General features: G+C 58.3%; 1 protein-coding gene and 1 long non-coding RNA gene across 4 annotated transcripts; one reads left to right on the forward strand and one right to left on the reverse strand.

Moving 5' to 3' along the window:
• Positions 1-52: 52 nt before the first annotated feature.
• Positions 53-20,355, forward strand: SSH3 (slingshot protein phosphatase 3). Of its 3 annotated transcripts, none has more exons than XM_042858136.2 (14): positions 53-460; positions 2,753-2,790; positions 3,502-3,661; positions 5,551-5,669; positions 6,053-6,124; positions 7,559-7,624; positions 9,040-9,234; positions 9,592-9,685; positions 9,925-10,053; positions 10,416-10,462; positions 10,910-11,056; positions 17,331-17,534; positions 17,705-18,164; positions 19,195-20,355. In XM_042858136.2, exons 1-14 carry the CDS (start codon positions 395-397, stop codon positions 19,747-19,749), a joined length of 2,352 nt encoding a protein of 783 aa, XP_042714070.2. In that variant the 5' UTR covers positions 53-394; the 3' UTR covers positions 19,750-20,355. The 3 variants fall into 3 exon arrangements, with proteins under 3 accessions (XP_042714070.2, XP_042714068.2, XP_042714069.2); XM_042858134.2 differs by having other exon boundaries at positions 65-460; positions 3,496-3,661; XM_042858135.2 differs by having other exon boundaries at positions 71-460; positions 3,496-3,661; positions 17,334-17,534.
• LOC135982929 (uncharacterized) lies at positions 16,695-19,051 on the reverse strand. Its single transcript, XR_010600416.1, has 2 exons — positions 18,884-19,051; positions 16,695-17,261 (listed from the first exon to the last, which is right to left on the reverse strand). It is a non-coding gene; the product is annotated as an uncharacterized LOC135982929 (long non-coding RNA).
• Positions 20,356-21,982: the final 1,627 nt, after the last annotated feature.

Genomic DNA, 21,982 nt, shown 5'->3' on the forward strand with positions numbered 1-21,982 from the left:
TGTGGGGGGCAGCCCAGAGTCGGGAGAGCAGGACACAGGGGCACTGGCAGAGCTGTGTGGGGCAGTCCAGGGCTGGGAGAGCAGGGGTCTGTGGGGCAGGACACAGGGGCACTGGCAGAGCTGTGTGGGGCAGCCCAGGACTGGGAGATCAGCGGCTGCGGTGGAGATTGAGGTGCACCACCCTGGAGGGCACTAACAGGGGCTCAGCTCACCCCACGTCGCCTTCTTGGCAGCCGCTGTCTCCCGGGGAAGCCCTGGGGCCGGGCTGTCCCTTTAAGAGCCGCCCTCAGGGGAGGCGCCTGGCGCTGCAGGCTCCCGGCTCTTCCTGGTCCAGGCGGCGGCGGCGGACGGCCGGGGGCGCCCGAAGTTTGTGGCAGGTGGGGCCGGGGGGCGCATGGCGCTGGTCACCGTCCGCAGGTCCTCGGCCGGTAGCGGCCACGGCTCCCCCACCGGCCGCAAGGTGAGTGCCTGCTCCGGCCCAGCCGAGACCCTTGCCAGGACCCATCCCTGCCCCAACCGGGACCTCTGCCAAGACCTCCCTAGGGCCTCCTGCCCGGCCCCAGCTGGACTCCCGAGCCGGGCTCCCCTTTCCCTGACCCAGTCCCTGTCCCAGCTGGGCTCCTCCCTTCCCATCCTCTCCGTGCCTCGGCGCTAGTTCCTGCGCCGGCTTTGGGGCTGTCTCTGCTCCCTGCTGAGCTCCGTGGCTGGGGGAAGGAAGCTTGTGGAGTGGTTAGTGCCCTGCAGCGCTGGTTGTGGGGGTGTGCCCCACTGCTCCAGCCCCAGCTTGTCCCAGCAGGGGGCGCTGTAGGGAGCAGTGCAGGAGCGCTGGCTGTTGGGGTGTGCCCCGCTGCTGCAGCCCCAGCCTCTCCCAGCAGGGGGCGCTGTAGTGCACGTCAAGAGAGCTGCCATTACACCTGGGTGCCCAGTGCCTGTGGCTGGCTCTAATTCCCCTTGTGCAGCCTGCGCTGCCCTGTGGTTTATTGGGCACTGGTACTGACTTGTCATTAAGTTTCACAAACGGACACTTCCTTACGAGGCTGCTTCCCCTTCAGTTAGCGTCTTGCAGTCTGCAAAGTCATGCTGAGTGCAGTGGGATCTGGGGCCCCAGCGCCTGGGTTCACCTCCCAGTGCCCCTCCAGCGGAATCCACACCCCAGGCACTAACACTAGGATTCACCCCCCAGTCTCCCTCCAGCGGGATACACACCCCAGGCACTAGCGCTAGGCTTCATACTCCCAGCTCCCCCCCAGCAGGATCCATGCCCAGGGGCACTAGCGCCAGGATTCACACTCCCAGTTTCCCCGTGTACAGCAGTCTCCTGACTGCGTGGGCTTGTGAGTGTCGTGTTTGGTTGCACGCGCTCTTGCTGGGAGCTGCCGCTCAGGAAGGGCCGGGATGCTGTTAATTTTATTTTCCACACTAAAAAATGTCAGAGGAAATTGTTGCTGGGCTGCGAGTCCCGTTCCGGCTCTCAGGACGGAACAAAAAGGTCCTGATACGTAGGCTGAGGCCATGGATGGTGCCCGAAAGGGCTCATGGCCCAGTCGATGCTCTAAATAGGTGGGAGGCGTCGGGGTGACGCCTGTCCCGAATGCGGTCATTTCCCCGTTGCAGCCTGACCGTGGGTGGCAAACCCCAGCCAAGATCATGGAACTCCAGCTTCCTGTGCCAGCGACTGTGACCTCGAGCGAGTGCCTTGCAGGCTGCAGGGATACGCAGTACCTTCAGGCACCATTGGAGTAGAGGGCCCAGGGTGCAGGAGTCCCTGACTTTGCTGCCAAGCCTGGCTCCTCTGTAACATCAGCCACACTCCCCTGCTGTCCCTTCAGCTCTCTGTGCCCACTCCTGGGAGGGGCAGGAGTCAGGTGACCCCTGCAGGCTGCCAGAGCTGAGCAGGAATCCTCCTGCAGGATGCTTCTTGGACACAGGGGGGTGCTGCACTGAGGGCAGGGTTCTCTCCTATCCTGTCTGCTCCCCCCTGCTAGGGCTGCTATCTCTGCTTTGTCTGCAGCTCCCCCCCAGGCTGCTCCTTCCCCAATTACATGCTCCCAGGAGCCCTTCCTCATTTGCTCTCTGGTCATCCCTGGCTCCCCTTGCTCTGTTGCTCGGGGGGAGGGGGGGCTTGAAACATACACCCCTAGGGAGAAATGGCCAGTAAGGGTGGGTGAACCAGGCCACTGTTTCAGACTCCCAGCAACGCTGCTGTTCCATTTACATCCTTCACAAAGTATTTTTGCTGGGGAATTTCTCTGGTTGTTACAAGGAAAGTATTCGAGAATGAGATATGGGGACTGTGATCCTCCCCTGACTCCAGCTTCTTGTTTTTAGGTCTGGGGCACTAAGGGTGACACAATACAAGGTCACCATCTCTGAACTGAGAGCTCTGCTGGCAGAATGTGAGACCCCTTCGGCACCACCGGGCCCCTGGCAGGGTGATCAGTGGGCCGGCTCCTATTCAGACATCTGCTGGCGCTAGCTGCTGCTCAGGAATCTCCCCGGGGCCCTGCAGTGCCAACTTGTTCCCGGGGGTCCTGAGGTGCCGCTCACATCCCACAGGGCCGGAGGAGCTGCCCCATCCTTGTGCCTTGCTCTGGACCTGCCCCGCCTGTGCTGGAGCTTGGGGGATGGTACATCCTCATCTCTGGCCCCAGCTGGGTGCCATGGGGTCATGCCCCACATGCCCACCCCCTGCTGGGGAGCAAGTCCTGCACCCAGCCTGGGGCTGATCTATCTGTCTGTGGTTCTTTTGCAGGATGAAGAGGTTTCCAGGAGGAGCCAGCTGCAGCGACGGTGAGGTGCCACCCCCATAAACTACCACCCCAGCCAAAGGGGAGCTGGTTCCCAACCCCAGCCCCCCTCCACCTGCTTCCTGGTCCTTGGCGGGAGATGGGAGGCAGGCAAGGTGGTCCCAACATGGAGGAGCAATGACCGTGCACCCTGCTGTTTGGAAGGAGGAAGTGGTGCTGGAATTCCCATGCTGGGCCCTCCCTGTTGCATTTGAAGGTCCTGCCTTATAGCTGCTGGATAGGAGAAGGGACTCTGCCCCATATTGGCCCCCCAAGCATGTGGGCTGCTGAGGGGGAGGGTGCTCCTATCAATCCTCCACCCTGCTGACTTTTGAATCCTGCCCCCATGAATCACCTTTGCATCTGCTCAGAGCCCCAGGGTGAAACTAACCTGCCCCTGGAGAGTTTTACCTCTGTCCCCTGCGGGCATCTGATCATCTGCTCTGAAATTGGCCAGGGGCTTGTTAGTGGCCAAGCTCTGAGCAGCTGCTGAGGCACAGGAGCCGCCTGCCCACAGACTCAGGCAGACGCCTCACGTCTGGGAGGTTGTCTTCACAGCCCTAAGGGTTAGCGACTCAGTTCTTTTTCTCAGTGGAAGCTGGCGTGCTCAAATTTGACAGAGTAGGTCCCTCCCCTCCCCCAGGGCTGGCTTCCCTTGTAGTTGCAGGATGTTCCTCTGTCTCATATCTATGTCCCCTCTCCCGCCCAGCCACAGCTTCGTCATGGTCAAAGGGGCTGCCCTGCTCCTGCCGGAAGAGGAAAAGCTGGAGACGGTGCAAGAAGCCCCACCCTCTCCGGACCAAATGCAAAGCCAGCAGGAGCAGCACCTGCAGCTGATGATGGGGCTGCTGCGGCAAGAGGATGCCATCCGCCTGGTGAGACAGGGAATGGCTGGCCCACAATGGCTCCCAGGAGAGAACAGACCGGGGGCGGAAACAATGGGACAGGGGGCGGAGATGAGTGAGGCGGACAGTCGCCACATCAGATCATCAAACCACTGGGTTCATCCAGCTCAGGATCAACCCTTCCCTTCACCTCCCTCCCTGCCAGCCTGCCCCATATCAGCCCGATGGGCCCATCCAGTCCATCATTTCCCCACTGTGCCCCAGATCAGCCCCATGGGTCCATCCAGTTCCGCATCTCCCCCCCTACCCCAGATCAGCTCCATGGGTCTATCCAGTCCAGCATCTCCCCACTGTGCCCCAGATCAGCCCCATGGGTCCATCTAGTCCAGCATCTTCCCGCCATCACCCCCTGCCCCAGATTAGCCCAATAGGCCGATCCAGCCCCCCAGGCTCCAGTGCTGCAGGAGCAGCTATCTCAGTGTACCCACAATGCATTGCTCCCACCCCACCTTGTCCTGGCGCCTCCATTCAGGGGGCCTAGGTTCCCAGCCCGTGCCCTGGGCGGGGTGGGTGAGAACAGCTTGGAGCAGCCTAGTGGGTTTGATCTTGGTGCTCAAGGGGGAAGCAACAACAGGATATATACTGTAGGTGGGGAAGGGAAGGGGCAGACTGCGCCCCCCATGCCTGTGTCTCCCTGCACTCCTACTGCCCCTCAACTGAGCCCTGTTACTCACTGCCCCGCCCCCTCCCTTCTCTCCACTCCCAGCTGCAGCTGCCCCTCCCCATCCTGATTGCACGAGCCCAGTTCCTGCAGCGCCCCCTCCCCCCCATCCCACTCCCCACAGCCCTGCGTGCACAGACTCCCTCCCGGGAAGGCTGGCTCAGGGTTGCAGTCCATCCATTGCATGAGCATTATTCATTGTTTGCAATCCCAGGCCTGGTCCCTCCTTCCCCCCTCTTCCCCGTCCCTGGCTCTGGCCCAGCCTGATTGGAGAATTGTTAACCACTCCAGCGCGTGGGCTGCTCCACCCACCGGCAGGGTACAGGATGTCATGCCAGGTTGGAGAGGGTGGGGCTGGGCAGTGCAGGCTCTTTCCCCTCCCTGGTGTCACAGTGCCCCTTGCTGGGGAGGGCAGGACTAGTCCGTGCAGACTCCTCCCCCTCTCTGGTGTCACAGCGCCCTCTGCTGGGGAGGGGCAGGTGGGGTGCTGTCTGCGTGCAGCATGGAGGTTGTTGGGGGAGGGGATCCCTGCCTGTGGAATCTCATTTCTGAGCAGCCAGTTCCCCATTTATGGCTGCAGGGCTCTTGCTCTCGCCTCCTGGGCTGGCAGCCAGAGCCAGCTGCACAGTCCAGCCCAGGGGACTCTGCAGGGAGCTTCCCAGGGTTGCTCAGAGCTTCCCTTGCTTGCAAGGTTGAGTCATGCTGCCTATGCCCCCGGGGCCCCCCAGCCCTGAGAGCTGTGTGTGGATCACTGACCCCCCCAGAGCAGAACAGAGACCCTGGGGTTCATCTCTTAACATCTCCCTTACAGAGCCCTGACACTGAGCTGGGAAACCACTGCCCAACCCCACCCTCTCCAGCAGGGTATGCTGGGAAATTGGGGAGGAGCCTACACTGCCCAGCCCTGCCCTCCCAGCAGGGGGTGCTGGGAAATTGGGGAGTGGGAGGAGCCTGCACTGTCCACGCTACCCTCCCCAGTGAGGGTGCTGGGAAATTGGGAAGGGGGAGGCACCTTCACTGCCCAGCCCTGCCCTCCCCAGCAGGGGGTGCTGGGACACCAAGGAGGGGGCGGAACCTACACTGCCTAGCCCCGCCTTCCCCAGCAGAGGGCACTGTGACACAGAGGCAGGGGCATACTGGGGCACTGGGAGTTCACATGGAGAGGAAGGTCTCAGTCTGCCTCTGGCTTTGTCTTCAGGCCGTGCGGCTGGAGTCAACCCGGCCCCACCGGATCCGGTACCTGCTGCTCGTGTCGACAGAGGAGCTGGAGGGCAAGAACGAGACGGTCCTTCTGGGCGTGGACTTTCCTGAAGAGGGGTGAGGAGATGGGGGGGGCACAGTGAGGAGCGGGGAGGAATGGGGGATGCAAGGGGTGTGTTGGCGAGTGAGGCATGGGGAGGGGGAGCACAGAGGAGAGCAGGAATTAGGGCGAGAGGAGCAGGACTGAGGAGTGGGGGGGTTCATGCCCACAACCTGTGGGAGGAGCTGCCTGAACCCTGAGCTCTCAGCACCAGAGTGGCCAAATTATTTGCTCTGCCCTTGGGCTGCCCCCCAGCACCAGAGCAGAACCCTGGACAGGAGCAGGGAGCTGGAGTCTGTGGGGTCCTTGTTCCAAGTCTGTAACCTCCCGCACACCCCAGTGGGGACCCCTACACTCCCTCCCCCATGCTGTGTGCTCTGACCCCTCTCTCTGCCCCTAGGTCGGCCAGATGCACCCTGGGGATGGTGCTGCCCCTCTGGAGCGACACCCAGGTCTTCCTCGATGGGGATGGGTAAGAGACCTCAATTGTCTGTGCTACCCCCCAAGGGGAGATCTCCTGTGCGGGGATGGGGGGGAAGAGAGGGAAATTCTGCCTTATGTCCAATCAGGACTGTGTTTCGCCACACGCACTGCCCCCAGCAAGAGCCTGTCCTGCCCTCTGCTGGGCGGAGATGGTAGTACAGGCTCCAGTCTTATTGCCTGAACTGCTGCCTGGCACACAGCTCCCCTCCTCTCTCCGAACAGGGTCGTGGGGCTCTGAGAGCCATGCCAGCTCCCACAGCAGCACCACCAGCCATGGCCCACGCAAGGTGCTCAGGGTCCCGTGCGCTCTGCAGGGGCAGCTGCATCTTAACCAGCCATCACCAGCCTAGTCAGCAGTGAGAAATTTTACCAAAATGTTTCCTAATGTAGGAAACTTTAATGGGCCATCCTTAGGTTTCAGAGTCAACATCACAAATTGATACACATTTGTACCTCTCCCAGCTGTTGCTCTGAGCTGCCTGCATACTCAGACAGATACCACTGTGGTGATCTAAGGAATAACAACAATACTTGGCTTCTATCTAGGGTTTTTCATCAGTAAATCTCAAAGCACTAGACAAAGAAAGTCAGGATCATTAGCACCATTTTATAGATGAGAAAACTGATGCACAGAGCGGGGAAGTGACTTGCCCAAGATTACCCAGCAGGCCAGTTGCCAAGCCGGAAGTAGAACCCAGGTTTTCTGAGTCCTTGGCCAGTGCTCTACCCACTAGCCTCACAGACCTCCTTAAACAGGAGGCATTTATTAAAGGAAACAGCTACAGCCTTCTGTCTTTCAGCTTGAGTCCCAGCTTTGAATCCTTTGTTTACCAGGGTCCTTGCACAATTTGGAGCTCTTTAATGCACATTGTGACCTCTGGTGGTTGTATGAAGTACTGCAAGGCCCAGATGTCACTTTTTCTAATGGAAGCTGAGAGTCTGTGTGGGGAGGGGCTTCTCAAATGGGCAGGGCTTGGTTTGTGGGCGGAGGTTGGGAGAATACCAACACACTCTCCTCCCTCTGCAAATGGCTCATGTGGATCAGGGATGCTGGCACTGCTGTATGGAGCAGAGAGAGCCCAGCTTGACTCTCAGATCCCAGACACTGCAACCCGCCCCACCTCTGCTCATGCATGTGATCTGACTTGCAGGGAGCTGCTGGGTTGGTACTAGGGTGACCAGATGTCCCGATTTTATAGGGACAGTCCTGATTTTTGGGTCTTTTTCTTTCTATTACCCCCCATCCCCATCCCGATTTTTCACATTTGCTGTCTGGTCACCCTAGCTGGCACTGCGCATTCACTGAGCCCCTCAATCCAACCCTGTGTGTTAAGGGTGAATGTCCTCCTTCTCTCCTGCATCCAGCCCCCTCTCCCTGCCCAACCCCCCTGTGAAATCCCTGCCTTCCTCTCTCTGTCTCTAGGGGCTTCAGTGTGACGTCCTGGGGGCAGACACGCATCTTCAAACCCATCTCTGTGCAGACCATGTGGTGAGTGACCCCCATACTGCCTGTCAAGTGCAGCTGGTGGGAGCTGTGGGATTATGCGGGGGATGGACTATCACTGTGGCTGGGATCCACTAGAACAAGGGTTTAGGGACAGAGTTGGAGAGATGGGATTTGGGCTGAACTGTGAGCTTTCCATTTGTTCCCCCCCATCAGACTTGGAAAGCAGGGGATATCTTTGGGGATAGCCCCAGGGAGGAGGTGTCATGGCTGCAGAAAGTAGAGGGATACCTCTGGGGTTTCCTTTGAGGGAGTTATCATGGCCGCTGGGGTGGAGATATGGTGGCCACGGGAGGAGGAGGGATATCTGAGGGGATTGCCCTGGGGTGGAGGTATGGTGGCCAAGTGAGTGGAGGGACATCTGAGGGGATTGCCCTGGGGTGGAGGTATGGTGGCCATGGGAGGCAGTGGGACAGCTGTGGGGATCTTACACCCCCTCCCCCCCGCCCGTGTATCCCTGCGCCAAAGCCCTGCAGTCAATGGAATAGGGTGTCAAGGCTGATTCCCCACTCTGGCACTTCGAGTGCAGAAAGTGGGGGCCCGCAAGGATTCTAAAAATTAATACTTGCCACTCCAGGCTGGTATTAAACTCCCAAACAGTTAAACAGTTTCGCTCTGACCTTGGATGGGTAGATGCTGCCACCACCCAACTGCAAAAAACCCCTTGGGACCCAGGAAGGCTCATTTGGGAATTCCTTCCTGTGGGATACCCTCAAGCCCTTTAACACACACTCACGGAGCACCCACGGAGTCAGCGCCTATGGGTTGAGGTATGATTTGATGCTTTTTCATACCTGGTATTAAAGCTGCGTACAGCATTGCTGCTCTGTGTCTCCACTCTTTCCCAGAGAACCACATAGGGTGACCAGATGTCCTGATTTTATAGGGACAGTCCCAATTGTGGGTCTTTTTCTTATATAGGCTCCTATTACCCCCCACCCCCCGTCCTGATTTTTCACACTTGCTGTCTGGTCACCCTAGAACCAGAACAGACACAAAGGGAAGTTTTTTCTCCATTTTAAAAAGTTCTAGCCCTCCCATTGGCTCTTTTGGTCAGGTGCCCACTCCTTTCCTTTTATCTGTGGGCTTGTTAACCCTTTACAGGTAAAGCAAGTAGAGAATAACTACTAACAGGGATTTTGTAGCTAACTGGTTGGCTGGGTGTCCACAAAAGGGAGCTGCCCCCCGCTCATTTATCACACAGGGACTGTTATAGTAAAGTAGTTCTAGTGCAGATGCCCTGTTCCCAGGCACTAGCCAAGCAGCAGGGGAGCAGGTGGGGTCCCATATGGGGAGACAGCCCCCCTCCCCCCGCCAGTCCCTGTGGGCAGGGGTCAGTGCCTCGCTCTTGTTGTGTCTCCAATCTGACATCCATCTGCCTGTCTGCTCCCCTCCCCCAGGTCAGTGCTGCAGGTACTGCACAAGGCGTGCAATGAAGCCGTCCAAAACAACCACTTCCCTGGGGGCAGCGCGCTGGGCTGGGCTGAGTGGTACCAGCGCACCATAGCCTCAGAGCAGAGCTGCATCAACGAGTGGCTGGCCATGTCCGACCTGGAGTCCGTGCGGCCCGACTCCCCTGCCCTCTTCTCTGACCGGTCAGTACCAGGCTGGGAGCGCCATGGGCGGGGATGGGGAGGATTGGCTCAGGGTGGGGGATTGGGGGGCTCCCCCACCAGCTTCATTCAGCGAGCCACACATGTACCTGTCCCCCTGGGGCATCTCCCACCTCAGCAGCCAGTGAGGATCTGACAGGGCAGGGCTCCACGTAAGAGCCTCGAATGCTGGATACCGACTGGCTGGAAGAGAACTCCCACCCCCTTGCTGGAGCACCAGATTCGAATCCTCCCTGGAACCTGCAAATTGGTTGGATCTAAGCCAAAGTGGGGCAGGGTCTGGGGGCAGAATGTGGGAGCCCTGTGGGCTTTGACACCCCACCTTTTCCTGTGCCCCAGGCCAACGGAACGTGAGCTTATGGAGCGGAAGATCCGGGCCAAACTGCGTGAGCTGATGGCCACGGCTGATCTGGAGAGCATCACCTCCAAGGAGGTGGGGTGCATGGGGAGGAGGGAGAGGCAGAGGAGGCGGGTCAGGGTGGAAGATGGGGATGGGCATGCATTTGTGGGTAAAGGCGGGCCTGGGAAGCGATTGGCTGGGAAGACGGGAGGGGAAAAGGGGCAGGATGTATGGGTTAGGGGGAAGTGGGAGTAACAGCCAACCTCACCTCCCCCCCCCCCCCCCCGGGGCCAGAGTGGGATCTTCCCTCTGATGGTCTGTTCCCCTTGCAGATCCGCACAGAGCTGGAGCGCCGCACTAGCTGCAGCCTGAAGGAGTACAAGGAGTTCATTGACAACGAGATGCTGCTCATCATGGCCCAGATGGACCGTCCCTCCAAGATCTTTGACCACCTGTACCTAGTGAGGAGCTGCCGGGGGCTGGGGAAAGCTCTGTCCTGGCCTCTTCCAGGAGGGGCCACTGCAGGGAGTGGAGCAGAAGTGCAGGCTGTGGGGAGAGCTATCAGCTACTCCAGTTCTGGCCTCTCCCAGCAGGGGGCACTGTGGGAAGTGGGGCAGAAGCACTGGTTGTTGGGGGAGCTCCCAGCTACTCCAGTCCCATCCTCTCCCAGCAGGGGGCGCTCTTGCAGTTACTCAGGGCTGGATGTGGCCCTCTGGGGGTAGGACTTTCCTTGAGAAGGCGCTAAGGGAGCAGCTGCAGTTGCTGCCCCAGATTTCCCCATTCGTCCATTCACTCTGCTGTCCCCCTCTCTGCCTGTCTCTAGGGCTCCGAGTGGAACGCAGCCAACCTGGAGGAGCTGCAGCGCAACAGGTGTGTGCTCCGGCCCTGGGGGAGGGTTGGGGGAAGATTCCCCACCTGGCCTGTGTTGACCCAGGGCAACTTTCCATCGCCCTGCAGTGGCCAGATGGTGTAGAGAGATTAGTGAGTCTGCTGCTGCTCCTAGGGCAGGATCTGTCCCTGCAACCATCCTGACCAGGGTGCATACTGAAACACCGGAGCCCAAGTGCTGGGGGAAGGGCAGCTTGGAGCGACCCTGTCCCTGCCTCCCTATTGTTCTCCAGGCTGCAAGGGGCTGTCTGAGCTGAGTTTGAATCCTGCCTCCTGCACTGCCTCACCATCCTGCTTGGTGCTCCTAGTGGGGGCAGGGCAGCTTGTCTCCAAGGCTACCTGCTGGGATGGGCACTGGAAGTAGGGTGTTTCGGGCTATGGTAGTACTGGGGAGCCCCCAGCACCTCCCTGACTCCTCCTCTGTATCAGAATCAGCCACATCCTCAACGTGACCCGGGAAATCGACAACTTCTTCCCGGCACATTTCACCTACCTGAATGTGCGGCTCTATGACGAAGAGGCCTCCCAGCTGCTGCCCTACTGGAAGGAGACGTATCACTTCATCTCAGCTGTCCGGTAAGTGGGAGGCTTGGGGGGGGGGGAATCTCACATGTGCTGATAACCGGGCGAATCACCCCACCTGTCCCCAGGTAGCTGCTGCCCCGTCAGCTCCACACACCCTGGCCTCTGTCACTGGAGCTAAATGAGATCCCGAGGTGGTAGCGGCATTGGTCCTTTGTCCTCTCTGTGGCTGCACTGTGGGCTGCAGCCTCTAGGTGGCGACATAAGCTGCCTCTTGCAGAGTTTCAGAGTAGCAGCCGTGTTAGTCTGTATCCGCAAAAAGAAGAACAGGAGGACTTGTGGCACCTTAGAGACTAACAAATTTATTAGAGCATAAGCTTTCGTGGACTACAGCCCACTTCTTCGGATGCATATAGAATGGAACATATATTGAGGAGATATATATACACACATACAGAGAGCATAAACAGGTGGGAGTTGTCTTACCACCTCTGAGAGGCCAATTAATTAAGAGAAAAAAAACTCTTGCAGAGTGTATTACAAAAGGAGTGAGTGTGGGGGAGACATGTCCAAAGACATGCATGGGAAGGATCATATGTAACCTGGATCACTTGTGGGCACTGGAAAAGGGAGCGTGGAGGGCATCTCTGAGATAATCATCATAGCTAATCACGCCAAAACCGTAGCCATGACCTGGTGGTGTCTCTTATCTCAAATACTTCCTCAAGAGGGCGGGGGGCAGCATTCAGGTGTTTGCCTAGGCTCTCCACGTTCACATCTGGGCCATTCCTCAGCTTCCACTTGATCGTATTGTCACCTGTCTCTGCCACCCCGGCTCTCACTTGATTTAGAGTACATCTGTGTGTGACAGAGCGGATATTTTCTGTAGTATTTTTACGAGCCCTATGTGTGCCTCAGTTTCCCCTATATCTTGCATGGCGACCTGGTGGGGAGGAAAAGGATTAAGTTTACTCTCAGTGAAGGCTGAGACATAGGGGTGTGTGTGTGTGTGTGTGTTCGTTCGTATGGCCTGCCTGTCAGAGCGGACTGAATGGGTCGTTAAAAAAGACTGGCAGAACATCTGAGAAGACAATGGAAAGCCCACTCTCCAGGACAAGGAGAGAAGCTGAGCAGAGAGCCCATCTCCAGAACAAAGGACTGGGAGGTGTGGGAGGGGTGTGGGTGACTGCTGGAAGAAGCTTGGAGCTCTCACCTCGGAACTGACTAAGGAAAGAAGTCAGAGAGAGACAGCGAGCCTGAAAGTGAAGTTCGCCACGACGCCACAGCGTGGCTGGGATCTGGGTTGACCACAGTAGATCAAGTTTCAACCTTCTTTTCTCTGCGCCAACCTAAGGCCTTCCTCGGCTGGGTCGCAGCTGACTAATAAACCTGACTGTTCTGCCCACGCTGTTTGGTGTCACTGCAAATGCTGGATGAGGTGCATTAATCCCTGAAGAGAGGATGAGTCTCTACCAGGAGTCTCTCTCAGCTGGCCTCACTGAAGAGAGCTTCCGGTGTAAAGCAGGAGGGCTGGAGCCCCAGAGATACAGGCCCAGGAGGCCACATGGCCTGCCCTGTGCAGGAAGACCACTTGGGCACCTGGCACCCCAAGAGACTGTTCAAATTTGGGGGTGTTGCACCGCCCCTTGGGAGCCGCGATGCAGAATTTTCGTTCAAGGTTGTGCCCGGAGGGAGTGGCTCTGAAGGAATCAAGTTCTCCTGCTTCTTTGTTACTCTGGAGCTTGCCACAGAGGTATTTGGGGTAAGGGATTTTCAGAGACAAAGCTCTTTTGGGACTTCAGCCTCCTGGATGGTGGAATGTGTCCGTGCAGTGGGTATCTGGGATCCTGCACCTGTTTTGGTCTCTCCTTTCTACCTCACTGATGGTGGCGCAGTCCCTGCAAGGCAGTATAGCTACAGTTTAAAAGTGCCTGTGATGATCCTGTGGGATTGATTGACTTCAGTAACAATTTTGTGTGCATAACTCGTGCTGGACCAAACACGACGCAGTACTCTGGAGCTAGGGCAAGACTGCTTAGCTGGTGTGTTTTGGGGTCAGCTCCCCTTTTATGTGGGTCAGTTTTTGGAGTACGCAATTCCTGGAGTTCACTTTCTTTTTCAGCTTCTTGATGTGCTCTTTGAGTGACAGCGTTCTGTCTAATGTGACCCTTAGGTACACTGGATATTCATAGAGCTCACGTGTACCTGCCCACGATAGTTTTGCTTGGCCTGATCAGGGCCGGCTTTAGGAAGGGTGAGGCCCGATTCGAATACCTGGCGGTGGTCCGGGTCTTCAGTGGCACTTCAGTGGTGGGTCCTTCACTCACTCTGGGTCTTCTGCGGCACTGAAGGACCCGCCGTCGAAATGCCACCGAAGACCTGGAGCGAGTGAAGGGCTCGCCGCCGACGTGCCGCCGAAGACCCGGACCGCCGCCAGGTGAGTAAAAAAATTAAAAAGGTGCTTAAGTTAGGCACTCTTCTTTAGGGCGCGGGGCCTGATCTGGGGGAATCGGCCTAAAGCCGGCCCTGGGCCTGACGGTGTTTCAGGTGGAAGGTGTAAGCTGGTGTCTTGCTAGGGCTGGCATTCAGGATCCATGTGTGATAGTATTCTCCAAGTACACTCAAGGAGCCAGTTAGAATGTCCTCCAATCTTTCCAATTGGGTAATGACGCGAAGATCATCTGCCTAAATGAATCTTCACACATCGGGAATTCCAGTTGGTCATTTGTGTAGACATAAACCAGAAAGGGTGACGCCACGGAACCTTGGGGCAAGCCGTTCCACTGAGTACGACATCAACTTTTCTGACCATCCATCACGACAATAAAAGGTCATTTTTTGAGCAGGGAGATGACTTGGGCCGCCTTGCTACTTCAGTAGAAGCACATGATAGTTCACAGCGTTATAAGCAACTGACAGGTCAACAGCACAACTTCTGTAATTTTACAGGCTTCGAAGCCATCTTCGATGTATTGAGTTAGGTTTACAACTGGGCCACAGGCAGGAAGGTCCTGGGCATTGTCATCAGTCAACTGGCCTTCTACTGCTGGCGCTATTCCATCTGCTATCCTCTGTTCGTATAGCTTGTAGGGCAGGGGTGGGTAAACTTTTTGGCCCGAAGGCCACATCTGGGAATAGAAATTGTATGGCGGGCCATGAATGCTCACAAAATTGGGGTTGGGGTGTGGGATGGGGTGAGGGCTCTGGTTGGGGGTGTGGGCTTTGGGGTGGGGCCAGAAATGAGGAGTTCAGTGTGCGGGAGGGGTTCCAGGCTGGGGCGGGGGAGTGGGGTGCTGGGGGGGGTGAGGAAGCTGGCTGGGGGTTTGGGCTCTGGGGTGGGGCTGGGGATGAAGGGTTTGGGGTGCAGGAGGGTGCTCTGGGCTGGGATCAAGGGGATTGGAGGGTGGGAGAGGGATCTGGGCTGAGGCAGGGGATTGGGGTGTGGGGAAAGGCTCGGTTTCAGGCTCTGGACAGTGCTTATCTCAAGCAGTTCTCGGAAGCAGCGGCATGTCCCATCCGGCTCCTATGCGGAGGTGCAGCCAGGTGGCTCTGCACGTTGCCCCGTCCACAGGAATCGCTCCTGCAGCTCCCATTGGAGCACCAGAGGGGGCCATTGGAACGCATAGGAGCCGGAGGGGGGCCATGCCACTGCTTCCAGGAGCCGCGTGGAGCAGCCCCCAACCCTGCTCCTCGGCCAGAATGGGGCAAGCCCTGGACCCCACTCCCCAGCAGGAGCTCGAGGGCCGGCTTAAAATGGCTGGCGGGCCAGACCCAGTCTGCGGGCCATAGTTTGCCCACCCCTGTTGTAGGGTAAGCAGAATAAGGCTATTGAGTGGTAATGTTACAGAGTTTGGGGTCTTTATGTGGTTTGAATAGTGCGACCACTTTGGCCTGTCTGCACAGCCTGGGTACCTCCATGCAGGAATCAAAGAAGTCAAGCAGCCATTTCTGTGCTCCCTCCCTGAAGCAGGTGTGCCGGAAAACAGTGGGCCAGGGGGCCATGGCCCCATCAGTTTTTACCGGCTGTAAGGGTGAGCGATGGGGGGCGGGATCTTGGGAGGAAGAGGTAGCACGAGGACAGAGGCTCAGGAAGAAGGGGCGGCACGGCAGGACAGGGCTAAGAGTTAATTTGATCTCCCAGAATCCAGCTGCCTCTCCATGTTCCAGCGTTTTTGTGGCTATTTCAGCTCTGGGTGTCGGAGCTGCTCATTGCGGACTTTGCTGTCTCCTACTTGACTTGTTCCATTCGGCACGTGGCTGTGTGGGCGGGTTTATGGGTTGCAATGTGTCTTTGGGTGATTGCGGCAGTGCACTTTGGTTGTAGTCCATGGGGGTCAGCTCGCGAATGGTGGCCTGTGCTTTTTTGCTGTCAGGGCAAAGTTTGTTGCCAGAGGGATCCAGGTCAAACAGGTCTGAATTTCTCCTGTATTGCTGGTTTGTCTGTTCTGAAGCCCCGGTACAGATAGTGTCCGATTCCCTGGGATGCTTCCCGGCGGTACCCAGGATTGTGCAGCTAACTACCACCTGCCCTTAGCATGAAAGAGCCTTGTCTGCGCCTGCCAGAGATCAGCTCCCTGACTCCACTGGCAACACAATCATCCCCCTCTCAGCCTGAGCAGACACCACTATCCATCTGCAGATGAGCGACAGGCACACTCCAACCCCCGAGCCAGGGCCGGCTCCAGGCACCAGCTTCTCAAGCAGGTGCTTGGTGTGGCCGCTCGGGAGAGGGGCGGCACGTCCAGGTATTTGGCAGCAATTCAGCGGACAGTCCCTCACTCTGCCTGGGAGTGAAGGACCTCCCGCCGAATTGCCGTCACCTTTTTTTTTTGTTTTTTTGTTTTTTTTTGTTTTGGCTGCTTGGGGCGGCCAAAACCCTGGAGCCGGCCCTGCCCCGAGCGTTCCCCTGGAGCATCCAGCCCCAGCTCCCTGGACACTCGCAGTATGTACCGATCCGTTGTTCATTTGGGACCATGCCCCTCAGCTTCCCACTTACATCTCAGCTCACTGCACTGTGATACGTTTATAGGGAAAACAAGGATAAGGTTATTTATCAAAGAAAAGAGACTGAAATAACAGCAAGTACTTAGAAGCTCTGGAAGCAGCTGGTTACCTCTAAAACAAAATCATAACCTGCCTTCTAGAGCTTACACACCGTCCTGTCTCAAAGAGGCTTAGCTCACCCAGGGTCATTCTCCCAGCTATTAACCAGGCCAGCTGTCGCCTCCATAAGACAAGCTGCCTCACAGCTTGTGCTCTAGGTGAAGGAATATTGATGTCTCTCTGCATTTTCCCCATATACCACACTAATTCTTTGATCTTAGTCAGAACCTGTCCGCCCTCCTGCCGGGTGTTGCTTCCTGTAGACATTGTGAGCTCTTGTCGCCCTCATGGTTTTGATTAGCTGGTGGCTCCATACGCAGATTGATTTATATTGTAAGCCACACACGACACAATGGTCAGCCAGGGAGAGAGAGAAGCATTTCCTACCCCCTGCCTGAACAGAACCTGTTCCTTCCCTTCATAACTTACATACCTGACAGAACAAGGAGTAATGGTCTCAAGTTGCAGTGAGGGAGGTCTAGGTTGGATATTAGGAAAAACGATTTCACTAGGAGGGTGGTGAAGCACTGGAATGGGTTACCTAGGGAGGTGGTGGAATCTCCATCCTTAAGAGGTTTTTAAGGACTGGCTTGACAAAGCCCTGGCTGGGATGATTTAGTTGGAGTTGGTCCTGCTTTGAGCAGGGGGTTAGACTAGATGACCTTCTGAGGTCTCTTCCAACCCTAATATTCTATGATTCTACCTTAAGAATGCAGTGTTCAGTAGATACATCCATACATCTCACCATGATTAGGGCAACCAGCAAATTACTGGCTGTTGGTAGAGGCCTCACGTGCCTCCCTTCGGTGCACTATTATGTAGACGTTAGACCCAGGGGATACCTGTAAAACCCTATGTCCGTTTATGCCCTCTGCCAGTTGGCACCAAAGGGTCTCCAGGTCGCAGTTCCCCAGGGATGTGCTTTTGGGCAGTCTTCCATACCAGGAGACAAATTCTCCCCAGCACTCACATGTCGGAGTGATACTACTAATGGATTTATCCGCTTCCAAGGTAAAGCAGCTGCTCTGTAGGTGAATCTCGGCCGGTACTTAGCTATCCAGGATTGTACCACAGCCTCTGTTTTCACTTGCGCCGGCCCATGCTGCGATCTTGGGCTCACTGCTGTGAGCTCCCTTCTGGAGTTGTCTGCAGACAGCTGGGGAAGGGGAGGTGAAGAAGGTGCACTGAGCCCCTTGTGCCTGCCTCACCAGCCCGTATCCCCCAGCAGGGCCCAGAACTTGCGGGTGTTGGTGCACTGCAAGATGGGCGTAAGCCGCTCAGCCTCCACGGTGATTGCCTACGCCATGAAGGAGTACGGCTGGGCGCTGGAGCGGGCCTACCGGCATGTGCAGGAGCAACGCCCCATCGTGCACCCCAACCCCAGCTTCATGAAGCAGCTGGAGTTCTACCAGGGCATCTTGGACGCCAGGTAACTGCAAGGAGGGGGAGAAGCCTTCACTGCCTAGCCTTGACCCCCAGCAGGGGTTCTGTGACATCAGGGAGGGGGAGGAAACTGCCCAGCCCAGCCTTCCCCTCCCCAGCAGGGGTTGTTGTGACAACCCCAGTGCCTCATGTTCAGCTCAGTGTGTCTCTGCACAGCCGGCACAGCAGCCTGTGGGAGCAGAAGGCAGGAGACAGCCAATGGGAGGACACGGTGAACGGGAGTGACACTGGCAGCGACCAATCGGAAAGCGAGGGGAGCCTGTGCCAGGAGATACTGAGTTCAGAGGAGGAGCCAGGGCGGCAGGAGGAGGAGCCAGTCACGACGCCCCAGTATTGTTTCCGGCCCCTGCGGGAGCCCCCCGAGGAGCCAGCCCAGCCCCAGGCCCCAGCAGGGGGCGAAGGGCCCCAGATCTGGGTGCAGGAGGCAGAGGAGCCGGGGGCCTCAGATGACTCAGGGGCTGAGGAGGTCCGGGGGCACCTGGCTGTGCTGCAGGTGCCAGAGACACCCAAGACACCGCGCGACCGGCGCATCAACCTCTACGCCGTGATGAGGAGCATCAGCGAGATGGACAGCCCTGATGCCACCACCCCACTGGGGGGTGCTGCTGAGGGGGAGGTGAGTGGCACAGCCAGGGGGCATCATGGGGGAGGGGGAAGCCCGAGCTGGTGGGATCCAGGGGTATGGGAAGGTGCTATGCAGCCAGGGCCGTCCCTAGCTATTTTGGTGCCCTACGCGGGGGGGGTTGTGTGGGGCCCCGCCCCAGGCTTCCGTGAGGGGGGGTGGGGCTGACCACTTCCTGCAGGAAGTGGTGTGACCCAGCCCAGCTTGCTCTGCTCCCCTGGTTCACAGGCTTGGGGATTAGGGGCATAGACGCCAACTTTCTCGGCGCCAGTGGGTGCCCATGTCCCCCACCCCGACTCCACCCCATCTCTGCCCCCATTCCAACCACATCCACAAAGTCCCTGCCCTAACTCCGCCTCCTCCCTGCCCCTATTGGATCTCTTCCCCCAGCGTGCAGCATTCCCCCTCCTCCCCCCTCCCTCCATGCCCCGCGAATCAGCTGTGTCGCAGTGCAAGCGCTGGGAGGGAGGAGAAGCAGGAAACAGCAGCACGCTAACGGAGGAGGCGGAGGTGAGCAGGGGGTGGGGCGGGGCCACGGGGAGCTGCCGGTGGGTGCTGATCACCCACCATTTTTTTTCCCGTGGGTGCTCCAGCCCCGGAGCACCCCCGGAGTCGGCGTCTATGGTCAGGGGGGAACCAACCCCCAGCACTCGCCAGCAGTGTGGCTGGGAGCCGGGGAGCAGAGCAGGCTAGGGCTGGGTTGCTCTATTTACCGGTGAGTGCAGGGAGCCCGACCGCTTCTGAAGTCCTCAGGGGAAGGGGCGGAGCAGGGGCGGGAAGAGGCGGGGCTGAGGCAGCACGTAGCTGCGCAGGGCACCAGGAAATTTGATGCCCCAAATTTCCTGGTGCCCTACGCAGCTGCGTACTTTGTGTATGGGTAAGGACGGCCTTGTACGCAGCTAGAGGTGGGGCCCATGTGTGGGGCAGGAGGGGAGGGATTGGGGCCCAGCAGAGAGAGAGCCTGAGTCTATCAGTGCCCCGAGCAAACCTGTTCTCTGATCGCCTCCTTTCCTCTTTCCTGCAGGTGTTTGCTGCCTCAGAGCGCGAGTCCACTGTGGAGTGCCCCCCCCCGGAACATGCAGCCTCACCATCACCCCCACAGGACCAGGAGGAGCCGGGGGCAGCCGTGCCAGGCTCCAAGGCCAAGCAGCACCCATCGCGGGCCCCAACAGACAAGACAGGCAAGCGACGGGGCCAGCAGCGCAGCCGCCAGGTCCCCCGAAGCCATGCCCAGCCGTGCAAGCAGATCTCCTACCACCCGGCACCGGGCAAGGTGCACAAGGCTGTGAAGCACGTGGAGGGCCCCAGCCCCAGGGCCCCGCCTCCACGCCGGGCTCGTGCCATGGAGCACCGCTACTCTGTGGCCCAGCTCATGGATGCCGCCCTGGTGCTCAGCCGCACCAGAGAGTTCGAGGAGCGGCTAGAGACAGCTGGCTGGGAAAGACCTCCCAGGGAGGAGCCTGCTAGCCCCCCGCCCCCATCACAGGAGCCCCAGACTGGAGGAGGCACCCTCCCCCCATCACGACCCAGGAGGATGGTGCGGCAGGCCAGCGTGGACCTAGAGCCTGGCTCGGGGTGAGACTCCACCCCCGTAGCCTTGCCTCTGACTGTGGCTCTGCCCCCATAGCCCAGGGTACTGCCATGGATGGTGCTAGGGCCCAGCAGCTGCCCTATGCCAACGTCTGGGGGCAGGGCATTTGATACCGGGGGCCTCAGTGCAGATCACCCTTGGGGGGCGGGGCCTGAGTGCTGCTGGGGGCAGGGCCAATGGAAGGGATGGACTCTATGGTGGGAAAAGCCCCTCCCCCAAGTATGCATCCCCTCCACCCCCCGTAGATCTGGAGGAAGGATGGAACATGCTCCCGTGGGGATTGCTCTGTCCGCCCCTCACACTGCACAGCCCCATGCTGCCCTGAGGCTCCTGCCCTGCAGCTGAGCAGGTGTTACTGGGGGAGGATCGGGGGCATGATGCCCTCTGTTGTCCCTCCCCACTAGCCCTTTGCTTTTGTGCCATTGAGCACTGCTTTGGTCAGTTGGGTCAAAGGATGCCAACCCCATCACTGTGACTGAGGAGAGAGGGGGTGAACTCCTCCTCCCCTTCCCCAGCTCTGCACACATAGACACCATGCCATATCTCTCTGTGCCAGCCTCACTCCGCCTGTAAATAAAGAGTTAATTCACTTTGCAGGTGGCTCTGGGCTCCTCCCTTCCCTGGGGTCCCCAGGCCCACGGGGGAGATGGGCTCCTGTGCCCTCTGCTGCCTCAGGATGGGACAGGAAGCAAGAAACAGTCACCTAAGCCAAAGCCCTGGAAGGTGGGGTCTGTGACCCAGCCACCCAGGGGAGAACTTGGGAAAGGTGCTGGCTCAACAGCCCTGTGATCTGTGATCCCTGGTGCCCCACAGATCAGGGGCACTGGTGGTTCCCCTGTCCCTGCCAGTCGATTCCCACCCCACCCCCCGGGGGACAGAGGGGCTCTTGGACTCCTTCTCAGATTGAACTTAAAGCAATTTACACACATGGGTGCTGGCTCCAAAGAGGGAAACTGAGGGCGGGAAAGCCTTGCCCGCCTGCCGTGGCTGAGATGAGAACACAGGCTCCCGACTCATGTGCTCTGACCATTAGCCCTATCCTGCTCCAGAATGAATCGGCTCAAACCCAGGAAATGCAGCATGAAGGGGACACTTCCCTGTGCAGCCCCCCATCCTTCCCTCTGCCCCACAATGGAAGCACAATGACTAACCCCTCCTTGGTCTTTGCCAGGGAGATCTCTGCCAGCTTGCAGCAAGTCCCCACCTGCATCGATGGGCCCGGGGTATGAACACAGCCCAGATCTTGCTGGGGGGCAGGGATAGTGCAGTTTGGCTCAGGGAGGTTCTGCCTGTTGGAGTCTCTGTGGGGCAGCACTATTGCTGGGTGAGCGATGCCATGGTGGGAGCTGGGTGCATTAATGAATTATGCTTGCTCCCTGAGAACTGGCCCGCCCTAGTTGGTATCAGTGCCTGCTTAGCCCCACAGCCCAGGGGGTGTGGCCAGAGTGCACAGCAGCTCAGCTGGGCTCTGCTTCCTAAAGGGAGCAGAGTGTAACTTAGAGCAGCCCCAAGGCTACCTGGCCACCGACGCAGGGAGCACAAAGGTGACTTGTAACATGGGGTAGCCATGTTAGTCTGGATCTGTAAAAAGCAACAGAGGGTCCTGTTCACCCACGAAAGCTTATGCTCCAATACATCTGTTAGTCTTAAAGGTGGCTTAAAGCCCTGTCCCGGGCACAGGAATGGATGAGCTGAGTCATGGCCTGAGGAGGTTTGAACATCCCCTGTCTATCATAGAATCATAGAATATCAGGGGTGGAAGGGACCTCAGGAGGTCATCTAGTCCAACCCCCTGCTCAAAGCCAGTCCAGTCTCAATCCCCTGATGCCTCTCCCATCCACCACCAGGTTCTGTGTCCATCACCAGAGCGTCTGGCCCTAATAGCTCACCCCTCTGCCATTCAGGCCAATCTCCTCATCAGAAAGGGGGGCATAAGGTAATTAGTGCCCCTGCCCCCCCAAACCCTCTGGTGCCTCCCAGGCTATGACTCAGCATGGAACCAGCTCCCACAGGGCAATGAATTGGGCTGAAATCAGAGGGCAGGAGTGATGGATCCACAAGATCTGGGCTATGCCCCAGCTTTTAAACTGTCCCAGAGGACCCCCTTCAGTGTGCCAGTCCCCCGAGGGGGCTCACTGTTCCTCCAGGGCTGGCCACACGGCCTCAGCGCCTCCAAAACTGAGCCACTGGACTCCAGCCCTCCTGCTTTGAGCCGTGAGTC

This window comes from Chrysemys picta, chromosome 4 (genome assembly GCF_011386835.1).
Source record: "Chrysemys picta bellii isolate R12L10 chromosome 4, ASM1138683v2, whole genome shotgun sequence".
Taxonomy (NCBI): domain Eukaryota; kingdom Metazoa; phylum Chordata; order Testudines; family Emydidae; genus Chrysemys; species Chrysemys picta.

Bases quoted from the DNA above. Each gene is read 5' to 3' on its own strand.
- SSH3 (XM_042858134.2), top strand. From the start codon at position 395: ATGGCGCTGGTCACCGTCCGCAGGTCCTCGGCCGGTAGCGGCCACGGC. The intron at 3,662-5,550 runs GTGAGACAGGGA...CTTTGTCTTCAG, and splicing joins AAGAGGATGCCATCCGCCTG to GCCGTGCGGCTGGAGTCAAC. The intron at 7,625-9,039 runs GTGAGTGACCCC...CCCCTCCCCCAG, and splicing joins ATCTCTGTGCAGACCATGTG to GTCAGTGCTGCAGGTACTGC.